Genomic DNA, 24643 nt, shown 5'->3' on the forward strand with positions numbered 1-24643 from the left:
ATATGCTCCAGGCATGCATCCCATGGTGTTGGGGTCTGGCTCCTGCCAGAATTCGAGCTCTTGAGAGGCTGGGCTGGGTCTGCCCATCCCATGTGTCCTGAGCTAGGTTCAACATAGATGCTTATATTGATCATCAGAGGTCTCTAACCCCCTGTAGGGGTGGCAGCCCCGCTGCCATCTAGGGAAACTGAGGCCCAGAGCAGGGAGATCTTTAGGGAGCCTCCTCTTAAGACCCTCCTTTGACCAGTGTTACCAGAGACCAAGAGTGGCCAGGTGACTTGTCCAGGTTTCACAGCAAGGTGGCAGGGCTGGTCCTAAAATACAGCTCTCCTGGCTGCCAGGCTGGGCTCCGGCCCCAGCACCATGCTGCTCCCTGGCTAGCCTCCGTGCTGCCTGTGGAGGGTAAATGATTATTAATGACCCCCCTGGCAAGGAGACAGGAAATGTTTCCCAACCACAGCTGGGAACCTGCTCCCTGCCACCCCAGCCACCCATACCCACCCTGGCCATGGTGTCAGCACTGATGTTAGCTCCATGCTGCCTTGGCCTTCTTTCTTTCCTCTTGCCCATCCGAATCCCACCTCCCTTCCCTTTAAGGTGTAAAGGACAAGAAGGAACAGAGCTTTCTCTTTCACATCTCTGTCTCCAACCTGCTTCATCTCCACCTTCTCCCCTGCCCCAAACCAGCCAGAAGTAGCCCCTCCTCCAGCAAGTCTTCCCCAAATGCACCACCAGCCCCTCCAGTGGCCCTGTCCTTGGCTCTGGTCACTGAATCTCCCTCATTTCAGACTCTGGTCCCACTCTGATGGTTTGCCCTGATGGCCCTAAGGCTGGCTGGGGACTTCCTGTGGCCTGTCCTCAACTTCTGTGTTAGGACTGACATGTGGAGGATCATCCCAAATGCTTCCTCCAGGAAGTCCCCAGCCCAGCCCGGGGACTCTCACTTCCTCTGAGCACCCCAGCACTCCCTGTCCGTGCCACACACTGTGTGCTGCCAGGCCTTAATAGGTGGACAGTTAGTGAGCACCTACTCTGTGCCCGGCAGAGAGGGTAGGTAGAGAGAGCATGGTGGGGGCCTTAAATTTCGGCCACACATTGTGCCAAGTCTGAGCAACAAGGCGTCTGCCTCTTGGCAGGTAGACAGACCCAGGTACCAGGGCCAAGGGTGGACAGGTGATAGGGTGGCGGAGGGGCACAGACAAAGATTGATGCTGGTAGATTGTGTGGGGGGAAGGCAGCAATGGGGAGAAACTTGGGGGCCATGGTGGGACAGAGCTAGGGGCCCCGAATTCAGCCCAGAGTGGGAGGGAGGGCAAGTTGGGAAGCTTCCAGGAGGAAACATTTAAAGTGAGAGCTGAGGAATGAGCCAGGAGAAGGTTCTGGACAGAGAGAAGGAGAGAATGGCGAATGTGAAGGCTTGCTGGTGACAGACAGAAGGAGGGAAGCATTCCATGGAGCTGGATGCTGGACAGCCAGGGTGGCTGAGTGATGGGATTGGTGTGTGTGTGTGTGTAGCATAAGAGATGAAGCTAGTGAGGCTGGAAGGGGCCAAATTGTGCAGGACTTTTATGCCATGTCAAGGAATTTGGACTTTCTTCGGAGGGAACTGCGCACTAGGGGAAGAGATGAAAGCAGTTCAGGGACTGTTCAGACCTGCGTGTTATGAAGCAGCTCCCTGGGCCATGGGGTGGGGAGCACATAGAAGGAGTGAGGCAGGAGGCCGAGGCAGTGTGGTTCCGACATGGGATGACGAGACTGAATAGGGAAAAGCCAGATTTGGAGGGGAGGGGACAGAGGGGGCAGAGGTAGAGGAGGGAGCCCGTCAGCTGTAGAGGTGAAGGGAGAGAAAGCGCCACCCTGGGGTATGGGTGGCCACATGAGGGAAGACACGGTTTGAGGTCACATGCCTGGGCCTGGGTCAGGCCCCTCTAAGGAGCAGAAGGTCTCAGAATGGCGTCCCAGGTCAGGAGCTTTGAAGCTAAACGGAAACCAGGGGACCTGGATCCCACTGGGGGCTGCTGCGTCCTTGTCTGTAGCGTGGGGACACGGGATCTGCCCTGGGCGAAGAGCACTCAGAATTCAAAAATTAAAACAATCTGTAAAATATAATACTTAATAAAATTCAAATTCAAAAATATGTGAGTACATTCCAAAACGAGTTAAAATGTAAATTTATGAAAACGCTAAACATACATCTGTGATGGTTTAATATCAACGGTAAGCCTTCACTGCTTCCCTCCTCTTTGATTCCAGCTTCCTTGAAGCTGCTGCCTCTGGTGTGGCTGGACCCCCAGGGGGTCCAGGACGTTCTGGTCTCTTGTTCAGGGCACCTCCTCTGGGGAGCCTGCTCTCTGGCTGGTAGCGTCAGGGGGCAGGCATTTTGCTTTTCCTGTCCTCCACCCTGAGGGACTTGACCCCTCGAACTTCACCCATCTATTGTTGCCTTTATTTGAGGGGCCTGAATACAGACCCAGGGAGGGGGAAAGGTGAGGGAGTTGCAGGAACCAAGGGTAAGAGGGGTGGAGAGATGCAGGGCCCAGTGGGGGTGGGGTCGGGAGGGAGGAGAAATGAGCAAAGCTAAAAGAGCAGCATCGCCCCAACTTGAATATCTGTATTTCCGAAAGTAAGAGTGGCGCCATTTCCGCAAGACTGGGTTACTGAGGTCCCATCTTGCAATCTCGGAGCCGGGCATTGCTTGGCTCCTACTGTCCAGTGACCTTGCATAAGGCCACTTTCTGGGCTGCATTTTCTCACCTGTAAAAGGAGGAAGTTGGGGTGGATGAGCTCTCTGGAGAATCTGGCATTGTCCGTTTGTGGGGTTCCAGCCTTCCATGACCCTCAGCTCCCGGCCAGGGCTGTGTGGATGCGTGGTTGTGTGATTCCGACATTCTGTGACTTTAAGATGCTGAGACTCCAGGAGCCGATGAAGCAGACGTTCTGTGATTCCAGGATTCTAGGATTTGATGATTTGATGATTCAATGATTCTAAATGGGGTTTCTGGGAAGAGCTGCAACCACCTGCCTTGTTAATGTCGATGTTCAGTTATTAAAAACATAGCGAGAAGCAGTGGAGACAGCTTGGGGTGGCGGGGTGGCCCCCACCCCCAGGGAGGAAGGGGAGGAGGGGCTGGGTTGGTGTCAGTGGGGAAGGAGACCATCTCAGCCTGGGTTGCACGGATAGTTTCTCCTGCCGCAGCAAAACTGGTGTGCGTGCGTGTGCAAGAACCACCACTCCCTAAGCTTTCAGGGTAAGGGGTCATTTCCTTCATCCCTCTGCCTCCAGTCTTCAGTCATTTCAGACTACGGCAGAGAGAGGAGTACCCTTTCCTTCCAGCCCCTAAAGCCTCTGGGAGGAATGTCCACAGTGGAGGAAGGAGAGGCCTGCTTACCCCCACCCTCTCCTTCCCTGGCAGCCTCGGCCTGAGGGGGAAAACAGGACATGAACACTTCCTGGACACAGACACGGGACTGCACGAAGCCCTGCCTGTGAGGGCCCAAGTACAAAGGGCCTCCGCCTAGGGCAGAGGCCAGGCAGCCAGAGGGGCAGTGCGGACATCGGCTAGGGACCCATTGGCACCCTTTGAGCGCAGGCCAAGGAGGGAGGACCCTGCTTGTGCCCTGGGGGTGGCTGTGAGAAGTGCTTACGGAAGGGAGGTCCCAGGCCAGGGTGCCTGGAGGGTTGATGACCGATGGGGGCTCCCTTGTAGCACAGGCCTCCCGCCCAGCACAAGGCCAGCTCCTTTGTCCAGCGGCTTGCTGCCTCTTGGACTGTGCACAGTCTCAGCACCCACATCAAAGGTGGGGAAAGAACCTCCAGGCAGGAGAGAAGGATCTCGGCCCTCTAGAGAGCCCACCCTGGCTGGGGCCCTCAGAACCCAGTACTGCTGCACAAGACCCAGCCTGCTGGGTTCACAGATCAAGTGATGGAGGCTGGGAGTTGGCCCCGATCCCACAACACAGCAGGGCCTAAAACACGGCTTCCTGATTCCCAGCCCTGGGAGCTCCACTTTGCCTGCAGCTCCCCGCTTTCCCCTGGAACACCTGGAGAGCTGGAGTGGAGGCAGGACTCAGGTCAGGGGGGCAGAGCATTTGTCTGTTACCCACCATCTTTCTCCTCCCACAGGCCAGGAGGCAGGTGGGGTGGTGACAACTGCTCCCTGTCATGCGCAAGGCTGCATTGTCTACCACGTCCTGTCTTGGCCCTGAGGACAGGGTCCCCAGCAGGGAACCCCTCCCCAGCTCCCTGACCCACGATGGGCCTCCTTGGGGTTCTCCTCTCTTGTCTCCTGCCATCCCACTCCTCGCTGTCGTCTCTGCTTCCTTTTGAGCTCTCTCCCCATCTCTGTAAGGTTCCATCTCTGGCTGTCTTTGTGTGTCAGTCTCTCCAAAAGATTGTTAGACTTGTGAGGGCTCTAGGAGGTCATCAAGTCCATTCCTTTTATTCTTCAGATGAGAACAGTAGCTCAGAGAGGGGAAGGTCCTGTCCAAAGTTGCACAGTAGGCTGTGGCAGAGCCTGGGTCACGGAAGCACCCTGTCTTGGCATCAGGCATCTAGGGTTTGAGGACTGACTGTGTCATGACCAACCTGACAGGCTTCTCTCCTCAGCCCTGAGCTGTTCTCCCTTCTTTTCTTTGTCCTCTGATCTGCTGCCTGGCTGACCCCTACCTCAGGCAGACCCTGCCCTTGGGACATAGACCAGAGCTGGGGACTCCATGACTGGGATGCACACCCATGCACGCATGGACACAAAGACACTTGCAACTACATACAGGTCCCAGGTACAAACCTATACCACGTAGTTGGGAGGCTGTCCTGGAACCTAGTGTTCTCTTCCTGTGAGGTACCACACACCTCCTCCAGGAAGCCCCCCAGGACCTCTCTGCAGAGTCTTCATCCCACCAGCCCCTTTGTGACAACTGAGTCCTATTGAGCCTAGGTTCCTCCTCTGTGACCCCAAGGGCATGGCTGAGTCTCTCTCTGGTCCTGGAGCCCCTCCTTCAGTGTTCCCTCCTTCTGTCTCAGGAGGGGCTTAGCTTCCTGTGGCTGGGTGGGGAGAGTCCTGAGGTCCCCAGAGGACAGTGGGACAATGGGGAGGCGGTGACAGATGAGACATTGCGTCTTTCCCAAAGTAGGCTCCACCCTACCCTGACCTCCTGGCTGGTGTCTGGGACACAGTCCTGGCCTGTGGACCTCTTAGGACTAGGGTCCTGGTCTGACACGCCGCCCCCTGCCCTTTCAGTGCAGAGGTCAGAGCATCAGAGCCCCTGACCTCCAGCAGCAGCTCTCTAATTGGAAGCTGTGGAGGCCAGGTCCCCATGGTACCAGCAGCATATTAACAGAGTGGTGGAGATTCCTGGGACCTCTGGGAGGGGTGAGCTGCTCTGAGTATGGGGCAGGCAGGAGGGTGGTAAACGCTGAGGCTGGGACAGGATTATGGAGGCGCTGTGAATGCCTAGCCAAGACCCCACTCATCCTGTCCACCTTCCCTGTTCTTGAAGTGGGTGATGGGGACCCAGAGGGCGTGGGGCAGGAGCCTCTTCAGGGAGTGGTGGAGAGCCTGGGGGGCAGTGAGGATCAAGTGAAACTAGCACTGCTTCTTCTCAAGGGGCAGGGGAAGGGGCTGTCCTGGGGCAATTTGGTGGTGGTGGGTGGACCATTGGAGGCCAGGGTTAAGTAAAGAAGGCTTAGGCTTTCAGACAAAAGGGATGGACCCTGAGGTCAGGCACTTATCTTGGTCCCCGTCATTTCCTCTGCCGGACATGGCTGGGTTAGCGGGGTCATCGCACAGAGGGAAGGAACTGGGCGAGCCAATGCACACGAGGCCCTGCAGTAGATGCAGGCGCATGCGCGACCTTGCCATGCCCTGGGCTGCAGACAGTCCCCCATCAAGGCCCAGCCATGGAGCCACAGTCGCCCTGGGAGATGGTCCCGTGTAGACCATCGTCCCCCATCCCCCCCAGACCCATGCATCCTGGGCGACACTCGGGCCCAGCTGAAGGCACTGCTGAGTAGGGAGACGCCCACAGGACACAGGGACACGTGGGACAACCAGACACCTTGCTACAAGCATCCACACACTAGGTGCAGCTACTATGGTGCAGCTCCTGTCACCCCTATGGTCACCACTAAGGAAAACCGTAGATTCCAGCAGTCACAGGCAGGTGTCCAGAGCCTGAGTGAGAAGACAGGGGCACCAGGCAGGGAACCCAGAACCTCCCCAGCTCGCTGAGCGCCTGAGGCTATTTCCTAGCAGGGATGGGTGTCTCATCCCCCCTCCCCCTCCCCCTCCCCACCACACGCTTCTGAAGCTGCCAAATCAAATCAGCCCCCGCGCCCGCACCAGGCTGGCATAGCGGCCAGCAGCTGACGGGAATGAAGCCAGGCTCAGAATATCCCGCCGCCTGTGCCTGTCTGATGCCTGGGTATGCTTGTGGATGGGGGTGGGGAGGGACAGCCGGCCCCTGGGCAGTGCCTCCCAGAGCGGCTGGGGTTCCGGATGCCACCCAGGCGGTGGGCTCCTGAGAATGAGGAGCTCCTGAGGCAGTGGCTTCTGTGTGTACCAGCCCTTGAGAAGCCATGGAGTAGTGCTTATAGCATGCAGGTTGGGTGTCCGATTGGAGCCCAGACTGGGCTGAGGACTCCCACGTGTGGTCCCATTCACTTAGGATTCACAGCAACCCAGCTGGGAGCCCAGCCCAGTGACTGTGTGAGCTGGGCACTACAAATCCCATTTTGTAGATGGGAAGCTGACGCTTAGAGAGGGGAAGTGAAGGGAGAGAAGCAGAAGTGGAGGGGACCACAGAAGGAGTAAAAATGCGGTTTTCCACTCCTGAGGAGCCCCAGGCTTAAGGAAAGAGTTTAGCTCTGTTCTCAGAGTTGAGGGACTGAGAATACACCAGAGCCAGAGGCCATGGGAAGCAGGGCGCCATCAGGCAAGGCTCCCTGGAGGAGGCCACCTGTGGGACACAGGAGACCCCAGGTCTGCTAGGGGCTGGGGGAGGGGCAGCCTGGGGAGAAGGGGAGAAGGCCTGGCAGGCCTCAGCCCCTGGCCTTCTTGTCTCTGCAGCCAGCCGGGACCTCCTTGCACAGGAGCCAGTGCCCCCAGGGAGTAGAGACGGCACACTGCAGGTGAGAGCTCAGCGGAGGGAGGAGTGGGTGGGCTTGGGGGGGTGGGGGGCGCAAGCTGGGGGTCAGTCTGAGCATTGCCCCCACCCCTGGGAGGACTGGGAGGCTGGAGCCGAATCCCAGCCCCACCCCCTCCAGCCTAGGGTCACCCCACACCAAGACCACCTCTCCCACCCTAGAGTTCTCTCCCCCTGAGGATTCGTCCTCCTCCCAAGTCACCTGGGTGTCATGACACCTCCCTTGTCCTCCCCACCCTCACCCAACAATTCCCTCTTGATTCTCTGCCCTAAGTATTTCCTGAACTCCTCTCCTGCTCTCCCTCTGCCTGCCCCAGTCCGGGACTGGTCATCTTTCCCCTGAACAGTCACTGGCTGTCTGCTTTCAGTTGCCCCCATTCTCCATGTGGCTGCCAGAAGGATCTTTCTAACACACAAACCTGAACTTGTCACTTTCGGCTTAAAAATTTTCCATGCTCCCCCTTCCCCTGCTCCCTCTGCAACCCAGGCAGGTTGCAGTCCCCCCTTCATCCGCTCCTGCCTCCCTAGACCCGCTCCTGCTGGCCTCTTCCCCCCTCAGCTTCCCAAATCCTTCTGGGCTCAGCTCTAGCCTCCCCTCCTCCAGGAAGCCCTCCCTGCCTCTCATGCTCCCTCCTCTGAGCTCTCCTGCCCTGGCCACCAGCCGCTGGGGCATTCTGCTGTCTGTGCCTTTAGCACCCTGTTTTCTCCATTATGTGACTCTGTGTGTCTTTCCCTCTGAACTGTGAGCATCTTGAGCCCTGCCTGGGATGTGCCTTTTTCATTCCTGGGTCTCCCACCGCCCTCCAAAGGGTACCTGGTGAGGGCTCAGCGAGTGCCTTTCCTTTGAGATGAGGGGTGCCATCCCAGCCCCTGACCATGCCTTTGGGGGGCCTCATAGGAATCGTTAGTGTCCGTGGGGCCTTGAGCAGCAGAAATGGGGTGGGCCGGGGGTGGTGAAGGTTGGCACAGAGGAGGGGTGTGTATGAAATCGGACCAAACAGCAAACCTCAGATGAGCCTCCTTTGTGCCCAGGGCCTGGCTGGGAGGAAGGGGAGGCTGTTGCCATATCAGCCCCTCCTCTGGGCCAGGAGCTTTAGACACACTTCCCTGTTTAATCCCCACAACCTCCCTGGGAGGCAGGGGCTGTTATTCGTCTACTTTGGGGAAGCTGAAGCCCAGGGGGTCACACAGTGAGTGAATCGGAGGCAGAGCTGAGAGTGGAGCTGTGTCTCGTGCCCAACCCTTGCTCTCTCCCTGCCCTCGGGTGAGATGGCAAAAGACGCTCACACAGGGCCTGGTGCCTAGTGGGGTCAGCGTGGGCTCACTGCTGGGACACGGAGCCCAGCCCTGAGAGTGCGCCTGCAGCTGGGCGCTGGGGAAGGGGGAGGGAGGAGGGGAACAGGAAAGTCATTATTAATTTATTTATGGTTACGGCATTCCCCATGGGGTGGGGGCTCCCCCCAGAGCTGGGACAGATGGTATTCCTGGGAGCCAGCAGTGTCTCAGCAGCTGCTGCCACCCGCTAGGAAAGACTGGATTTGTCATCCTCCCAGGAAGTGGAGAGGGGAGAGAGCTTTGGAGAAGCTGAGACCATCCTGGGCAATGGGAGCTGGGTCCCAAGGGAAGGAGTAAGGCCCAGGCTTCTTGTTTATGCCTCTGTTCATAGCTTCCTTTCCCTAGACCCTTGGCCATGCTCCCTGCAAATTCAAGTTCTGCCCTTCCTTTCTCCCCCTCCCCGTGAGGCATCCCCAGATCATCCCCATTTGCTCCCTCTGCCTTTCCTTGGCCTGGGTCCTGCTGCCCCCTCTCTCATACTGAGGATCTTGGGCTTTGAGCCCCTCAGTTCTTAGCTCCATCCTGCCCCCCAGCCCCACACCCACCACAAAGATGGCAGGTGTCTTCCTGGCCTCTGGACGGAGCCTGCTTTGTTTCTGGGTTTACTTAGCACCCTTTTCCGAGTACCCAGGCCCACACTCAGCCCTGCTGGGGAGAGACAGGTTGATGCAACATAGAAAGGATAGGACTGGAGAGAATAGGGACCCTAGGGTGTTGCTCAAACTATTGGGACCACTGGAGGGAAAGAGGGAAGAGGGATGGGAGACTGATGAAGAGCCCTCCTGAGGGAGCAGACCCTGGGGAGATGACGGCCTCATCCAGTGGACAGACCATGGGGTCAGATGGGCATGAGTTCAAGTCCCAGCTTCACCACTTCCTAGGTGTGTGACCTTGGGCCAGTCCCTTAACCAACCTGAGCATCAGTTTCCTCACCTGTCAAAGGGGGATAAGAAGCTTCATCATTATTGGACATAATCACTATTATTGGGCAGAGCTGCTTGGAGAAGTTACAAAGACAGTATGTGTGAGGTGCCTGCCTCAGGCCTGGCCCACAGAAGGTCCTTGGAGAGAGTTGGTACCCTCCCTGCTTCCCTCAAGGGTGAGATCCTTGGGGCCAGGTCTAGACAGCTGTGCTCTGTGAGACAGGGTGCACTGCAGGGCTGGGCTGGTGTTCATGGAGGTTCTGTGGGTACAGCACGTTCTCCTGGCACTGGCAGCACGACAGCCACGAGAGCAGGCCTGCCAGGACCCATTCCCACCTAGCGGGCGTCTGTTCAGCACACCGGCTTGGGATGGCCCCCTGGCCCCTGTGCCAGCTGGCCGGCTTGGGAGAGGGGCTCTTCAGGCACAGTCTGCAATCCTCCTTCAGCGCCAGGGCCATTGCTCTCTCTGGATGTCAGGGCTGAGGCAGTTCAAGTAGTAAGCTGAGCACTCTGGGTCCATGCCCTCTCTGTGCTGGCTCTCAGAGCCTAGATGGGGGCTTGGGAGCCCCAGCTGGGGCAGGGGCTGGGGAAGAGGCAGACATGGACAAGGTTACAGGTATCCACGCTAAGCACCCTAATGCTCTGCCTGGAGTTGACTCCTCTATTCCTGCCCATGGGATAAGGAAAGACCACACCCTTGTCATGGCCTTGCCAGCCGTGCCTGCTGGACCTCCTCATGTCCATGCCTTGTCCCCCAGACATGGCAGTGCTCACTTCCAGGACACCCACTCTTCCTGACCTCCCTGACTTTGTTCGCACTGACCCCTCTCTCTGGAATGCCTTTCCCTTTTTTCTCCACCTACTCCCTTTTCAAGCCTCAGATTAGATGCCACCTCCTCTGTGAAGTCCTCTCAGATTGCATCCTCCACCCAGCTCAAGTCAGCCTCTCCTTTATCCTGGGCACTCACAACGCCAAGCTTCCCTGAGCTTACAGTGGGATAACTTGTTACCCCATGTGGTTATATATCCTTTCCCACGTAGTTGTAATGGCTATACATCCTTTCCCACATAGTTATAAACATCTGACAGGTAGGAACCAAGGCTGAGTCCCCTTTTTCTCTCCTGGGCCCATGTGGTCTTTAGTAGATGCTCAATAAATGCTTCTTGATGGAATGAGAATGGCTGTGGGCGGGGGGGTGGGGTGGGGTGGGGTGCGGTTGGAGTAGTTCTAAGAAGGGGGCAGTTGCTGTATTGGGTGCAGTCTTGGAGACTTTCTGGAGGAGGCAGCCTTTGAACTTTGAAGGATGGGGAGGGTCAAGGTCCCTGATGAGACCAGAGATCAGCTGGATAGTCAGAGCCATGTGGTCGACTTCTGAGAGGACCTCCTGAGGGCAACAAGGACCAACAAAGGACTGGGACCAAGAACACAGAGGAGCCTGGAACAAGGACTCAGGGCGTGCTGCAGGAGACTGGCTCCATGCTGAGAACCCAGCTCCAAACACCTCTTTGCCCCTGGGTCCTGGTCTGAGGAACCCTTGGTCTCAGGGTCTGGAGTGAGGCTGAGGCCAGCAATGGTGAATAAGTGGGCCCCCGTGGTGGGACAGCCATAGGCAGGGGCAGGAGCCCAGCTGGTCCTGTCTGGTAGGATTGCTATGGGGGTTGGGAAAGGCTTTGTAGGTGAGAGGAGCAGCTTGTGCAAGGGTTTGTGGGAAGGGTGCCCCCAGGTCTCCACAGGAGAAGGCTGACATGTGAGTGGAGCCCTGGTTACCATGCAGGGAGCATTGGGGCGAGGCTGGAAGGGCTGCTGCAGGCAGCACTTTCCAGGCTCATATTTAAAATTCTTAAACGAATGCTCCTAACTGGCAGATGTGCCAGCCTCCTTCTGGATTCCGCACATCAGGAGCAAGTGGCCTCCATGATGCCCCACAGCCCCGAGGGAGCTGCTGACAACAAGTTGGCCATAGCATCTGGCATCCCTGGGGGCCCGAGGCCCTGCCATCTGTCTGGGCCCACCTGTCGGGCTGCACAGGCCCAGGGTGTGCAGGAACTTGGGCCAGGGAGGCGGTCTCAGCTGCCACCACAGCCTGTTTCTCTGTCTGTCTGTCCATCCATCTGTCCACACCCCTGACTGACCAAGGACAAGGCAGAGATGGGCAGATGCAGGTCCTGCCATTAGAGAAGCCTAGTCTGAAAGGGGAGGCATCAAGAACCAGGGATTTTCACCCAGAGAAGATGCAGCTGAAGCTGGGCCAGGCTTGTGGGCAGGCCAAGGCCCAGGGAGGTCCCCTTGAGGGCCTGCAGTGGAGGCTCAGAGAGAGGTGGGGACTGACTCAGAGTCACACAGCAGGTCTGGGGCAAGGCCGGGCCAGGTGCTGTGGGCCCCAGGGCTGGACGAGGTTCCTCTGGCTGGCCCCTCCCCTCCCCCCACTCTGCCTGGCCCTTGGCTGTAAACACAGAGAGAACAAGTTCCGTTTCCCGGGAAATATTTATCTTTGGCCGTGTGGGGAGCGTGCGCTGGCCTCTGCCTGTCCTTCCTGCAGGCTGGCCTGGGGCAGGAGGTGAGGGGGCTTGGCGGCCTTGAGGGGCAATCTGGGGGGCTCGAAGGCAGGGCCAGGAAGGGCATGCCCTGAGGCTCCGACCTGGAGCTGGAGTCTGAATGCTGGTGTGAGAGAGGAGGGAGCAGATGGGAGAGAAACTGGCAGCCTAACCTCACGCCCTCTCACATTCCTATCTTCATCCCTGCCAACCTGTCTCCTCCGGTTCCTGCCTCCAACCCTTGGCTCCTGTCTGCTGCCCCCACCTTGGGATGCCTTTTCTTCCACTTCCTTGTCTGTCCCAGCTCTCAGCTGGCTTCCTCTGGGAAGCCTTCCCTAACTCCCTAACCCCCTAACCCTGTGTCCTCCCCCTTTCACGCCCAGTCCCTCTCCTCTGGCTCCCAGTAGCTTCAGTCTGAGCCCCGCAGACCAGCTAAGGTCTTGTCCCAAGCCACCCAGACAATGCAGACAGCTGCGTCCAGGCTGCCCAAGAGTCCCCCGTCTGGGAAGCACAGGCCTGGGCACTCTGGGAGTGGGGCAGGGCCCAGAGGTCAGCTCCTTTCAGTGACACAGCACAAGCCCAGGTACGCGGGGGATCCAGGTTGATTGAACAGGGGAAAATCCCACGGGCCCAGCGAGGATAGGGGCAGGTAGAGGGGCCCAGGGCTCCTGCCAGCCAGCTGGCTCTGGGGCTTTAGGCTGTGTATCCCAGGCTGGGCCAGGCCTGATTGGGGCCCTGACAACAGGAAATCCTTGAAGGAGCAGGCAGTGGCTGAGCACAACAACAGGAAGCAGCCTTGACATGGGGCAGCAGCTCTGGCGACTGGACCCAGCGGGGGTGTGGGGAGCTTGTGGGACCCAGGGTGATGCCGAGGGTGTCACTGAGACACTGATTGTGGGGCAGCGGGTATTCTGCGGTGTGATACTGAGCTTGTGAAATCATGGGATACTGTGTGAAGAGTGAGTGAGTCACTGCGTGTGACACTGACTGTGTGACACTGAGTGATAGCGAGTGTCTGACACCACTTGTCCAAGACTGTGTGAGACAGTGGATGTGCCACCAAGTGTGTGACACCGATACTGTGTGATACTGATTTTGTGACGCTGAGTGACCAAGTGTGACACTGAGGGTGTGACACCGTGAGGACGAAATATGTAAACACAGATGAATGACACTGTGCAATAACAGGTGTGGTCCTGAGTTTGGAGCTCAAGTGTCTGACACTGAATGGTCAGTGTGGGCCCCAGGCATATGGTGAGTCTGAGTGTGCGACCAAGGGCGTAACACAGAGTGACATCAAGTGTGTGAAAACCAGGATGTGATACTGTGTGACCCTGACCCTGACATTGAATGTGTGATGCTGTGTGTAATGGTTGTGACCACGTGAACTGTGAACACACAACCCTGTGTGTGATACTGTCATGGGAAGAGCCCGACGGGTTCAGGCAGGGAAATGACATGATCCAGTCTATGATTTTGAAAGAGTCTGTACTCTGGCTACAGAGTGGATGCGGGGGACCAGTTGGAGGGGCCAAGAGGAGACGGGCAGACAGTTGGAGGCTGCTGCAGCCCCCTAGGCAGGAGATGGTGGTGCCTGGGCTAAGGGGTGGGCAGAGTTGGAGAGAAATGGACAAACCTTGGAGATATTCGCAGGTAGAAATGACTGAACTTGCTGATGAATTGGAGGATGAACCAGAAGGAAAAAGGGAGGATGGCTGCCAGGTTTCTGGCTTGAAGAACCAAGGGATGGTTGGTAGAGATGTTACTGGGATGGGTAAAGACTCGGGGAAGGTCAGGGTTCATGGGATGGGGGAGGACAAGGAGGCAGAAACTGACAGACCTGTTTCGGATGTAAGTCAGACATCCAGGTGAAGACATCCAGTGGGCAGCAGAGGCCAGGCTGGGGATATATTTAGGAGTCAGCAGGCAGAGCTGCTTTATTAAACCATGGACCTTGCTGGGATGACCTAGGGAGAGAGCGTAGTGAGAGAAGAGGTGAGGAATGAGGACTGAGCCCTGAGGTGAAGGGGAGCAGCAAAGAGACAGAGGAGGGGCAGCCAGGGAGGTGGAGGAGACCAGACAGATGAAGCCAGAAGTCACGGGAGGGGAGAGGTTCACCAGGGAGGGAGGCTGCCACGCTGTCAGGTAAGGTGGGATCAGGGAGATTGTGCTGGGCTAGGCCACGTGCTTAAATAAGCCTGGCAAGAACCCTGTTGGGGACAGGGTGGGGCCAGAAGCCAGATGGCCTGTGCAGGTGGTAAGTGGAGGTGAAGACAGAGCATAGTCAGCCCTTTGGAGACCTTCCACTGTGAAGGGATGCAGAGGAGAGGCATGGTTGCTGCAAAGAGGTGTGAGGTCAAGGGAGAGTACAATTTTTTTTATTATGGAATATTTTAAACACACAATAGGAGGGAGAAGAATACAATACGCTTGCCATATACCCCTCACCCAAATCTAGCAGTTATTAAGATTTAGACATATTTAGTTCATCTACCCCTCTTTTCTTTTCATTTTCCTTTCTTGAAATACATTATTAAAAAATTTTTTAATTGTGATAAAATGTGCATAATATAAAATTTACCATCTTAACTGTTTTTAAATGTAGGGTTCAGTGGTGTTAAGTACCTTCACATTGATGTGCAGCCATTTTCCAGAACATTTTTCACTTTGCAAAACTGAAACTTACACCCATTAAACAATCTCCCCCTCCCCCCAGCCCCAGGTAACCACTCTTCTACTTTCTGTCTCTATGAATCTGACTATCCTAGGTATATCATATTAAGTGGAATCATACAGTATTTGTCTTTTCATGACTGACATTTCATTCAGCATAATGTCCTCAAGGTTCATCCATGCCATGTTATAACATATGTCAGAATTCCCTTCCTCTTTGAGGCTGAATAATCTATTGCATGAATAAACCACATTTTGTTTACCAGTTCATCCACTGATGGGCATTTGGGTTGCTTCCACCTTTTGACTTTTATGAATAGTGCTGCTGTGAACATGGGTGTACAAATAGCTCTTTAAGATCCTGCTTTCAATTCTTTTAGATATATAACCAGAAGTGGAATTGCTGGGTCACATGGTAACTTAATCTTTAATTTTTGAGGAACCACCATACTGTTTTCCACAGCAGCTGTACCATTTTACACTCCCACCAACAGTGTGCCAGGTTCCAGTTTCTCCACATCCTCACCAACACTTTTTTTCTTTTTTCTTTAATTAATTAGTTAATTAATTAATTTATGGCTCCATTGGGTCTTCGTTGCAGTGTGCGGGCTTCTCATTGTGGTGGCTTCTTTTTGTTGCGGAGCACAGGCTCTAGGCCTGCGGGCTTCAGTAGTTGTGGCTCGCAGGCTCAGTAGTTGTGGCTCGCGGGCTCTAGAGTGCAGGCTCAGTAGTGGTGGCGCACGGGCTTCGTTGCTCCGCGGCATGTGGGATCTTCCCAGACCAGGGCTCAAACCCGTGTCGCCTGCATTGGCAGGAGGATTCTTAACCACTGTGCCACCAGGGAAGTCCTTTTTTTTTCTTAATAGCAGCCATCCTAATGAGTGTGAAGTGGTATCTCATTGCGGTTCCTTTTTTTTAAAGTACATTTATTTATTTTTTTATTTTTGGCTGCGTTGGGTCTTCGTTGCTGCACATGGGCTTGCTCTAGTTGCAGTGAACCGGGGCTACTCTTCGATGCGGTGCGCGGGCTTCTCATTGCAGTGGCTTCTCTTCTTGTGGAGCACGGGCTCTAGGCACCCCAGCTTCAGTAGTTGTGGTACGCGGGCTTGGTAGTTGTGGCACACGGGCTTACTTGCTCTGTGGCATGTGGGATCTTCCCGAACCAGGGCTCGAACCCATGTCCCCTGCGTTGGCAGGCAGATTCTTAACCACTGCACCACCAGGGAAGCCCCTCACTGTAGTTTTGATTTGCATTCCTTGATTATTAGTGCTGCTGAGCATCTTTTCATGTGCTTGTTGGCCATTCGTACATCTTTAGAGAAATGTCTATTCAAGGCCTTTGCCCATTTTAAAATCAGGTTGTTTGTTTGCTTTGTGGTTGAGCTGTAGGACTTCTTTATATATTCTGGATACTAACCCCTTATCAGATATATGATTGCAAATATTTTCTCCCATTTTGTAGGTTGCTTTGCTGAAGTATTTTAACACAAATATCAGACATGATGTCATTTCACCAAAGGTGGATATTTTTAAGGTCAGAAGGTCCTGGATGACGCTGAAATGAGACAGTGCAACACAGAGCCAGCTTGGAACTGTATGTGTAAGGCTGTGTGAGGGTGACACTGGGGACCTTGAGACATTGTGTGTGACGCTGAAGGTGGGCCACCCTGATTGAGGGCAAAAGTGATAGTTTCACTGTGTGTGGCCCCGTGACAGTGATGTGTGACACTGTGGACACTGTGAAGTGATTGTGTGTCACTGAGTATGTGGGACATGCCATATGAAGGTGACAGTGATCGTGTCCCTGTGTGTTGCCCTGAGGTGGTGAGTATGACACAGAGTGGATGCCGTATGGGAATGAGAGGGATTGCGGTGTGTTGTGGTTGACGGGGGTGTGTGCGATCATGTCGGATCAGCGCCAGCCTCAGCTGCTGACCGTCAGACAGAGGACAGACATCACAGAGTGGACAAGGAGAAACTCTCGATGGGGACAGAAATGGTGTCTGGGCCCAAGTATGAGCTGGCGTGAGGCCTGTTCCTTTCTCTGAACTCTCCAGGAAGGCTTCCTGGAGGCAGGGCGGGAGCTCGGTAGTGGGACGCTGCAGGTACCTGTTAAGCTATGGTGTCAGACAACCCTGTCTGGCTGTGATATTTAGCAAGTTATTTTATCTCTTGAGCCTCAATTCCCTCAAGTATAAAATAGGGTGGTTGGGAGGATTACGTGAAATGGTGCTTTTAAATGAACACAGTGCCTGGCACTGAGCAAATGCTCAGTGGTCTCTTGGGGAGACCACCCCTCAAATCCGTGTGCCCAGACACCTGGTGTGATGGGAGTGCCAGTGGGTGCACAGAGAGGGTGCACAGAATGAATGATGTGTTCTATGCTCTCAGCCCTCCCTCTTCCGCCCCTTCTGTCCCCTGCTCGGCATTGTCAGGGCCTCCCCACCCCAGCTTGCTCCCCCCCACTCCTCTCCCTGGCTCCTGCCGTCCTCACCCGCTCTCAGCCTCCAGCCCAGGCTCCTGCAGCCTCATTCAATTAGGCCGATGCAATTTGCTCAAGAAAAAAATGCCATAATTTGGTTAATCACACCAGTAGGGGATCTGGCCCTGGTGGGGTGGGTGGGGATGGGTAGGAGATCCACCCCAGTAGCTGAGAGCACAGGTCTGGAAGTGCCTGTCTCTTGGGAGGGACCCACCCCACCCACTCCCTTGGGTTCCATTCTGGAGCCAGAAGAGTCCAGAGCTTGGGTCTTCCCAACTCCAGCCACAGAGATCTTGAGACAAAGGCTTGGAATGACCGGGTTCACTTGTGACCCTGGAGGGTCCCTGGCCCTTTTCCATGCCTCAGTCTCCCTGTCTGACAATGAGAGTGGGGTGGGGGGTAGTCTCTGAGCCTCTGGCCAGCATAGCTGGTCTCTGCATCCCAGATCTGGTCAGTCCCCCCTTATGGCTTCCGTAGGGCCTTCTCTTGGGCTTTGGAGAGGGTGGGGTAGAGGGTGGGTGAAGGGGACAGAACCCTAGGGGGAGTTAGGAGGGGGCGGGTATCCTCAGAGCCTCATCTCTGTCCAGAGTCAGAGACCCTCTAGACCCAGGCAGCATACCTAGAGCAAGGGCAGGAAGAAAGGGAGCTGGTATTTCTTGGTCACCTGCAGGGCCACAGCTTCTAACCTCGCAGGTTGTACCTTGCTTGCACAGGGCTCCAACAGAGGCAGGGTGGCACTAAAACCCAGCTCATTCTCCCCCACCAATCCTTGCCCCTCAGGCTGCATTTGCCCAGAGGGTTGGGGTCACCTCTTTGTAACTTGCACAGAGGTGGCCTAGCCCCTAGCTGGGAACAGCTTAGGCAGGACCTCATGGTTCCACTTGAGTCTTCCCAGTGGCTCTGGGAGAAGGCACCATTTTATAGATGAGGAAACTGAGCCCAGGGAGGTGAAAAGCTTGTCCAGTGCCACACAGGTGGTGTGTGGCAGGGTAGGGATGTGAGCCCAGGTCTGGCAGAGGTGATGGAGGAGGTGGTGGGGTCCACGGGGCAGGAGAATCAAACCCCCCACAGGCACAGATGTCAACACTCAACCATAAACTCATTCACTTGCTCGGAGACAAAACCAGCCACTGGAGCACTCACAGTTCCACAGACAGCTACACACTTGCTGCACACACCCAGGCTCACACAGACACTGACAACCCACATCACACATGCACGGGCAGCCGTACGTGCAGATGGCTTGTGCACAGATGGTGCCTCAGGGGTGCTCACACATTTACACTTTCACACACATTCTCCCAGAGTCCCAGAGCCACATGCTTTCACACAGATATCCTTCTAATAACCCAAGGGACATATTCTGCTGTGGTTACATGATGGCCTGTAGGGACATGCATCGTGGACAACTAATGGGCAGGCCACACATGTGCTTAGGTCACTAGCAAAGCAGGAGCGGCCTACAAAGTGGGAAAAAAAGTCAGTTGTGATGAGTGTATTCAGAATTTTGCAATCAGAAAAGTCACACAAATGTGATTTTAATGTTCATTTCCAAGACAAAATTTATATAAGGCCTGGTGAGACTGGGGTACATCCTCATCTTTTTAGGGTTTGGGGGCCTCTAAAGGGCCAGCACAGATTCACAGGCACAACAGTCACGTGAGATCTCCTGGGCTCACATGTTTACCCGGCCCTGGGCTGTGTGTGTGTGTGTACACGCACTCGGTTGCTCCCGGATCCTTGAGATATGAGGATATGAGGAAGGAGAGTAGGAGAAGTTCCAGAGACTCCGGATGTTTGTTCTGTGGCTTCCTGGGCCCTCCAAAGGCAAATGATTTTGGATGCCAGCCTGTCTGCCCGGGCGGGGTGGTGGGCTGGTGGGTTGTGTGAGGAGCCCTGCCTCTGGAGCCCAAGCGAGGGGACCCTGCGTAATGATGCGGTGTGACCGAGGCCCACGGCCAGCCTCCTGTGGACTTGTGGACCCGTCAACACCCCTCTCTGGGGCTCGGTTCCCCCATCTGAAAAATGGAGGCAGAGAGGAGGTGAGACTAGATGGGCTTTCACCCGGAGACTGAAATGGAGAGACATTCCAGGCCCGGGGTGCAGAAGAGAAAACCAAAGCTGGGGTGGGGAGATGGAGGGGCCAGTAAGGTCCAGGGTTCAGGGCAGGGCGTGGGGCCCCAGAGCCTGCAGTGTCTCCCCAGTGTCCCCTTCCCTGGAGAAGGGCCGCACCTCAGAGCTTTGCTCGGGGCAGCGGTGGCACGGAGAGGCTCAGCCCTTGTTGATCTGCCAAGGGGAACAGTGGAGGGGAGGTGGGGATGAGAACAGGACCAGGGAGCAGGATAGCACAGCGGGGGTGGGGCACTGGGGCAGACCTGGGCTGAGCCTGGAAGCAGCAGTCCCCAACCTTTTTGGCACCAGGGACCGGTTTCGGTTTCGTGGGAGACAATTCTTCCACGGACGAGGGCGGGGGGAGGATGGTTCAGGCGGTAGTGCGAGTGATGGGGTGCATCGCGGCAGTTGAAGCTTTGCTCACTCGCCCACTACTCATCTCCTGCTGTGTGGCCGGGTTCCTAACAGGCTGCAGCCCAGTACCAGGTCTGCGGCCCCAGGGTTAGGAACCCCTGCCTGGAAGGACAGGAGGGGAGAAGAGAGGACATCTGGTGCAGGAAATGGAAAAGGAGGAGCCAAGGCCTGGAGGTGGGGGGATGAAGGGGTTGGGGGCTTAAGGCTGGAGAGTTGGGAATAGTCTAGAGCGTGGAGCCTGGACCAGGGTGTCAGCAGGAACAGCAGTGGCCTCGTCTGAGGTGCTTCACCAACAACTCCAGCAGGTCCAGGAGCTCAGAGCCTATCCCAGGGCCCTGGGAGCCATGGCAGGCTTCTGCAAGGCAGGAATACAGCACTGCAGCTACGGGTTGGGGGAGGCTCAGAAAGGCCCCCCGCTCTGGGGAACAGAGTGGTTGGGAGCTCAGAGGCAGGGACATGCCTGAGATGAACCCTGCCCAGAAGATTTCTCATTCCAGCCCCCAATACAGTGGGACTATTTTTAGGAACAATTAAAGTGCTCACACATTCCTGCAGGGGCAGGGAGAAGGAAGGGGGGCCAGGAGCCAGTGCAGAGGGAAAGGGTGGACCCCGCTCCTCCCTCCAATTCTGGCTTTGTCCTCGGGACTGGGGAGGCTTGAAGACCCTGGCCAGCCCGGCCTCCCCAGCCCTGTCCCCAGGGCCCCCTCCTGGCTCTTGTGTCTGTCCCTCTGCCTCTGAATCGGTCCTCATCTCTGTCCCAGTCTCTTTCTCAGACTCACCCTCCCTCCCAACCCCCGCCCCCCATGCCTGGATTTGGGGAACAGCTGGGATGGGCCAGGCCCTGAAGACAGAGCCAAGTACAGTCATGGGACCCACAGTGAGGCTGTGGGAGAGACACATACCAGAGAAGAACAGACTGAGAGAAAGAGAGACAGATATGGAGAACCCAGGAAGGCTGGGAGGGAAACAGAGAGCTCAGGTCAGAGCCAGGAGAGCCCCATGGCAGTGGCAGCCGCTCTGTCTCCTGCTGTCGGTCTTGTGCTGGAGGAGATGCTCTGCCAGACCTGCCCGCCCTTCACTCCCAGCAGCCCCTCCCCAGGTTAGCACTTCCTCCCTGCCCTCTGCAGGCCCACACTGACCCTGGGCCAGGCCAGTGCCATCCAGCATTTACCTCCCACTGTGGGTACCGTGTCTGGCACAGAGGGAGAGACACGAGGCCCTGTCCCTGGCCTGGAGGAGGGCACCCAGCTCCACCCGGCACCTGAGAGGGGCTCAGCCCATCCGCTGGCCAAGGCAAGGAACTGGAGGGGCCGCTAAGACAAACAGTGCATAGCAGGGAGGGAGCCTAGTGTGTCCCGGAGGCCTCTGGACTGGGGCAAAGGCCTCCTGACTCCACGTGAGACCCTGGGCAAGTCCTTTCCTGCCTCTCCTGGTCTTAGTCTACCCTCATCAAGCTGGGGATTTGGCTCCATAGGCCTGGGGCCCTGTAGACTCTGATCCTGTGGGAATTCTCCGGAGGCCTGGGAAGAGGACAAGTGACCCACCCAGGAAGGCTGCCTGGAGGAGCCTTCATGAAAGAAGGTGATAAAGATAGTGCTCCTCTGAGGGAAGAGCCTCTCCTTCCTGACATGCTGTCCCCTACCCAGCCTGCACTGGGAGGTGATCCTGAGGCAGAAAGGCCTCCTGGCCTGCAGAGATGCCTTGGAAAGGTTGCCAAAAGTTCTCAGCACAAGGCACCCTCCTACCTTAGGCTCCTCTAAGACAGTCACTGTGCCAGACTTGGGAGACTTTGAGAGGGTGGAGTCATGGGGTCCATCCCTCTGCTTAGTAATGGCATATACCCTTCACAGCCCAACAGCCCTGGGCACTCGGAGTCCAGCTATCATTTTACAGCTCAGCAAACACCTCCTGACACCTGTGACAGGCTGCATGATACCGGGGTCCCCAGGAGGAATAGGGCACAACCTCTGCCCTCTAAGAACCCCCAATCTGATCAGGGAGCCAGATGGACAGTAGTGGCAACTCTGCATGCCATGCCATCATGGGGAGCACAGGGCTGTACGAGCCCCTGGGTGGGAGGCTCATTTATTCATTCATTCATGTACCCAGTTGTTCCTTCAGCCATCATTTCCGGAGAGACATTAACTCTTTTCTGACACTCGTCCACTGGGTCGCTCAGCTCCATCCTCCTCTCCAGCTCGGGCCACTGTGCTCGCCTCTCAGAGGCTCCTGGGCTTGCCTTGTCCAGCTCCCAGCCCACGCTGAAGGCCACGGAGCGGGTGAGGCTGAGGAGGGTTTGAAGACATTAAGAGTCATGGAACCCAGAGCTGGAGGCCAGCCAGGCTCATCAAGTCCTTTCTCATGGCACAGACTCCGTAGCAGGGCCCCTGTCCTTGTTTGCACACCACTGGGGTCGGGGAGCCCACCTCCTTCCTGCCCAGGCTTCTCTTTTGTGGTATGACTGACTCACAGCCAGCTTACACCTGCCAGCCCGCTGTGCCGAACTCTGCCCACACGGGCCCTTGGCCCAGGAATCAAGGACAGGAGAGGCATCAGGTATTTGGGACAGCAGTGATGAGGGGATGCTACTGATGTGCTGGGGAGGAAGACTGTGGCATCGAGAAGAATGTGGGCGATGGGAGTGGAGGCAGCTATTGGCTCTGCCCTGTGGATGAGGCAGCGGGACGTGGGGAGCTAGGGGAGAAGCCCTGAGCCTGTCCTGGACTCCCCCTGAGACCATCTTCCCCCCGCACACTGGGCTCTGCCCTTCCTCCCTCTTCCCACTCTGCTGTTTCCTCACCCCAGACCCTGTGCTAGGGACTGAGGGGGCCCAGCGAGTCAGGTCCTCGGAGAGCTGACTGTTCATACAATTCCTGCCTTCCCTCCCCAATTCCTTCCCCTTCTCCTTCATCCAACCCCAAACCTAGCCCTTGAGGAATCCAGGGGGGCCTGGGACAATTGGGAGGGCATTTTGGAGGAGGCAGGAGCTAGAGTAAAAGCTGAGACTGGCTTAGAAATGGTGAGGGTCCCGGGAGGAGCTGTGTGTAAATGTTGGAGGGAAGGAGCCCACAGGATGGGGCCGAGCTCATCGGGGAGGTCGGGGGACGGGGTGGGGGAGCGCCAGGACCGGGCTCAGGTGTATTCTACAGTGCACGTGTCTCCAGTGTGGCTCGGAGGCTGGGGACGCGGCCCTGTTGGAGTAACAACTGAAGCCAGAGTCTGCGAGGGGTGGGGGAGGGGAAAGGGGGGACCCAGAGGAGGGAGGAGAGGAAGAGAAGGAGAGGTAGGAGGAAGGGGGAAGGGCAGGTCCTTCCTTGAGGGCTGGGCCCCTGAGCTCCAAGAAGCCCCTTCCACACACCCCGGCCCCATGTCACCCCACTGTGCCCCCTCGCTCCTTCCAGGACGCCTGCCTCTGCCTTCTCTGGGGACCTGCTCTGAGGAGCCCCCTTGTGCGAGGGAAGTGGCACAGACCTGCTGCCAGAAGCTGGGTCGTTCTCACCTGAGCAAGGCCCCGCCCCTTTGATCCTTAGTCTCCTTAGCTCTAAAACGGTGTGGTCAGCACAGGTGCCTCCCAGGGTTGGTAGGAGGATGAGAGAGAGCGTGTGTCGCTGGGTCTCAAAGTGTGGTCCCTGGGGCAGCAGCAGCAGCAGTAGCATCTATGGATGTGTTGGAAATGCAAATTCTTGGCCTCATCCAAGACCTACTGTATCAGAAACTCTGGGGGTAGGGCCAGCAAGCTGGATATTAACAAGCCCTCCAGGGGATTCTGGTGCACAGTCAAGTTTGAGAACCACTGATGGACGCCTCTAGCACACAGTAGGTGCTTGAGAAAGGTGCCTTTTCTCCCCCAAAGCCTGATACCCCACTCAAGCAGGGCCCTGACATGTGAGCTTGTCCAACTGTGGCCTGGGTCTCTCTCCTGTCGCTTCCTCAGATCAGGTCTCCCAAGGGTCACCAAGCCTCTTTCCTCTATTTTCCTGCCCCTGGTCCAGCTCAGCCTTTTTGAGGGGAGGTCTGGGGCTGCAAGATCTTAGCACTCCTGGGCGGCTCTTGGCGTATTTAAGGCACCAGTGTCTGTTAGAGGCAGCTCCTGGGCGGGTGGCAGGTCTGGGCTGGCAGGAGGGGAGGGAGGAGATGGGGCTGCCTCTCCTGCTTCCTGGCTGTCTCCTGATTCTATAGGGCCAGACACGCTGTGAGGACGGTGAGAGTCACAGAGTAAGCTTGGGGTGCTCGGGCTCGGCTGGGGTCTGACGCCCAGCCCACAGGGGCTTCTCTGGCCTGAGCCTCCAGGAGGCCTCCTTTGGGGGAGCTCTGCCAGTCACCCCGGCGGAGCAGATGGGCTTACAAGTGCCAGGCACATGCTGGGCTCAGAGACAAATGTGCGCCTTTGCCCTTGAAGGCCCTGTTCTCTGGGAAGAGAAGAGACTGTGTATAATGCCCACCAGAATGGGAGGCAGGAAGCAGAAGAATAGATGGCATCTGCCCTGGCACCCCTGGTTTCTCTCATCATGGCCACTTTCCTGGGTTCCCTTGTCCTGTGGGTGCCTATCTTGGGTCAGGGGCTTTCTCCCCAAGTTTTCAAGGTAACCATTTAGAGGTTTGGGGGAGGAGTGGGCAGGAGAGCCAGGAGTTGGGGGGAGGGGCAGAACCATACAGGAGAGAGAGGGCAGAAGCCATCTGAGAGGAGAGAGGATTTGGAGGTGGGAAAAGGCGTTGAGATTCTTGGAGACGAGACAGGAGAGCAGCCTGTGACAGAGATGGGCGTCAACTGAGGGAAGCATGGAGAAAAGGAGAGAGACGACACACTCGGAGAGATCAGGGAGACAGAGCCTGAGAGAGAGACAGCCCCAGGGGGAAGGAAGGAGGAATAGAGAGGGAGAGGGACTCCAAAGTCCTGGGGGATCTTGAAGGTCCCTCCTTTAGAGAAAAGGACACCAAAGCCCAGAGAGGGAGGGCGCCCACAACCCCAGGCCACACAGGACCTAGCACAGGCAGAGCTGGGTAAGTCAGTATGTATGGCCAGTCC

At 56.5% G+C, this 24643-nt stretch overlaps 1 protein-coding gene across 5 annotated transcripts in view; it reads left to right on the forward strand.

Moving 5' to 3' along the window:
- The window catches only part of PDE2A (phosphodiesterase 2A), a 102226-nt gene that overhangs the window by 41317 nt on the left and 36266 nt on the right, over positions 1-24643 (forward strand). For 2 of the 5 annotated variants that reach the window (XM_073808512.1, XM_033862352.2), the window contains exon 3: positions 7068-7129. The exons of the other annotated variants lie outside the window; for them this stretch is intronic. In XM_073808512.1, the coding sequence (XP_073664613.1) occupies positions 7068-7129 (62 nt within the window). The remainder of the gene's footprint in view (positions 1-7067; positions 7130-24643) is intronic. 5 annotated transcript variants of the gene reach the window in all.

Source organism: Tursiops truncatus, chromosome 8 (genome assembly GCF_011762595.2).
Source record: "Tursiops truncatus isolate mTurTru1 chromosome 8, mTurTru1.mat.Y, whole genome shotgun sequence".
Taxonomy (NCBI): Eukaryota; Metazoa; Chordata; class Mammalia; order Artiodactyla; family Delphinidae; genus Tursiops; species Tursiops truncatus.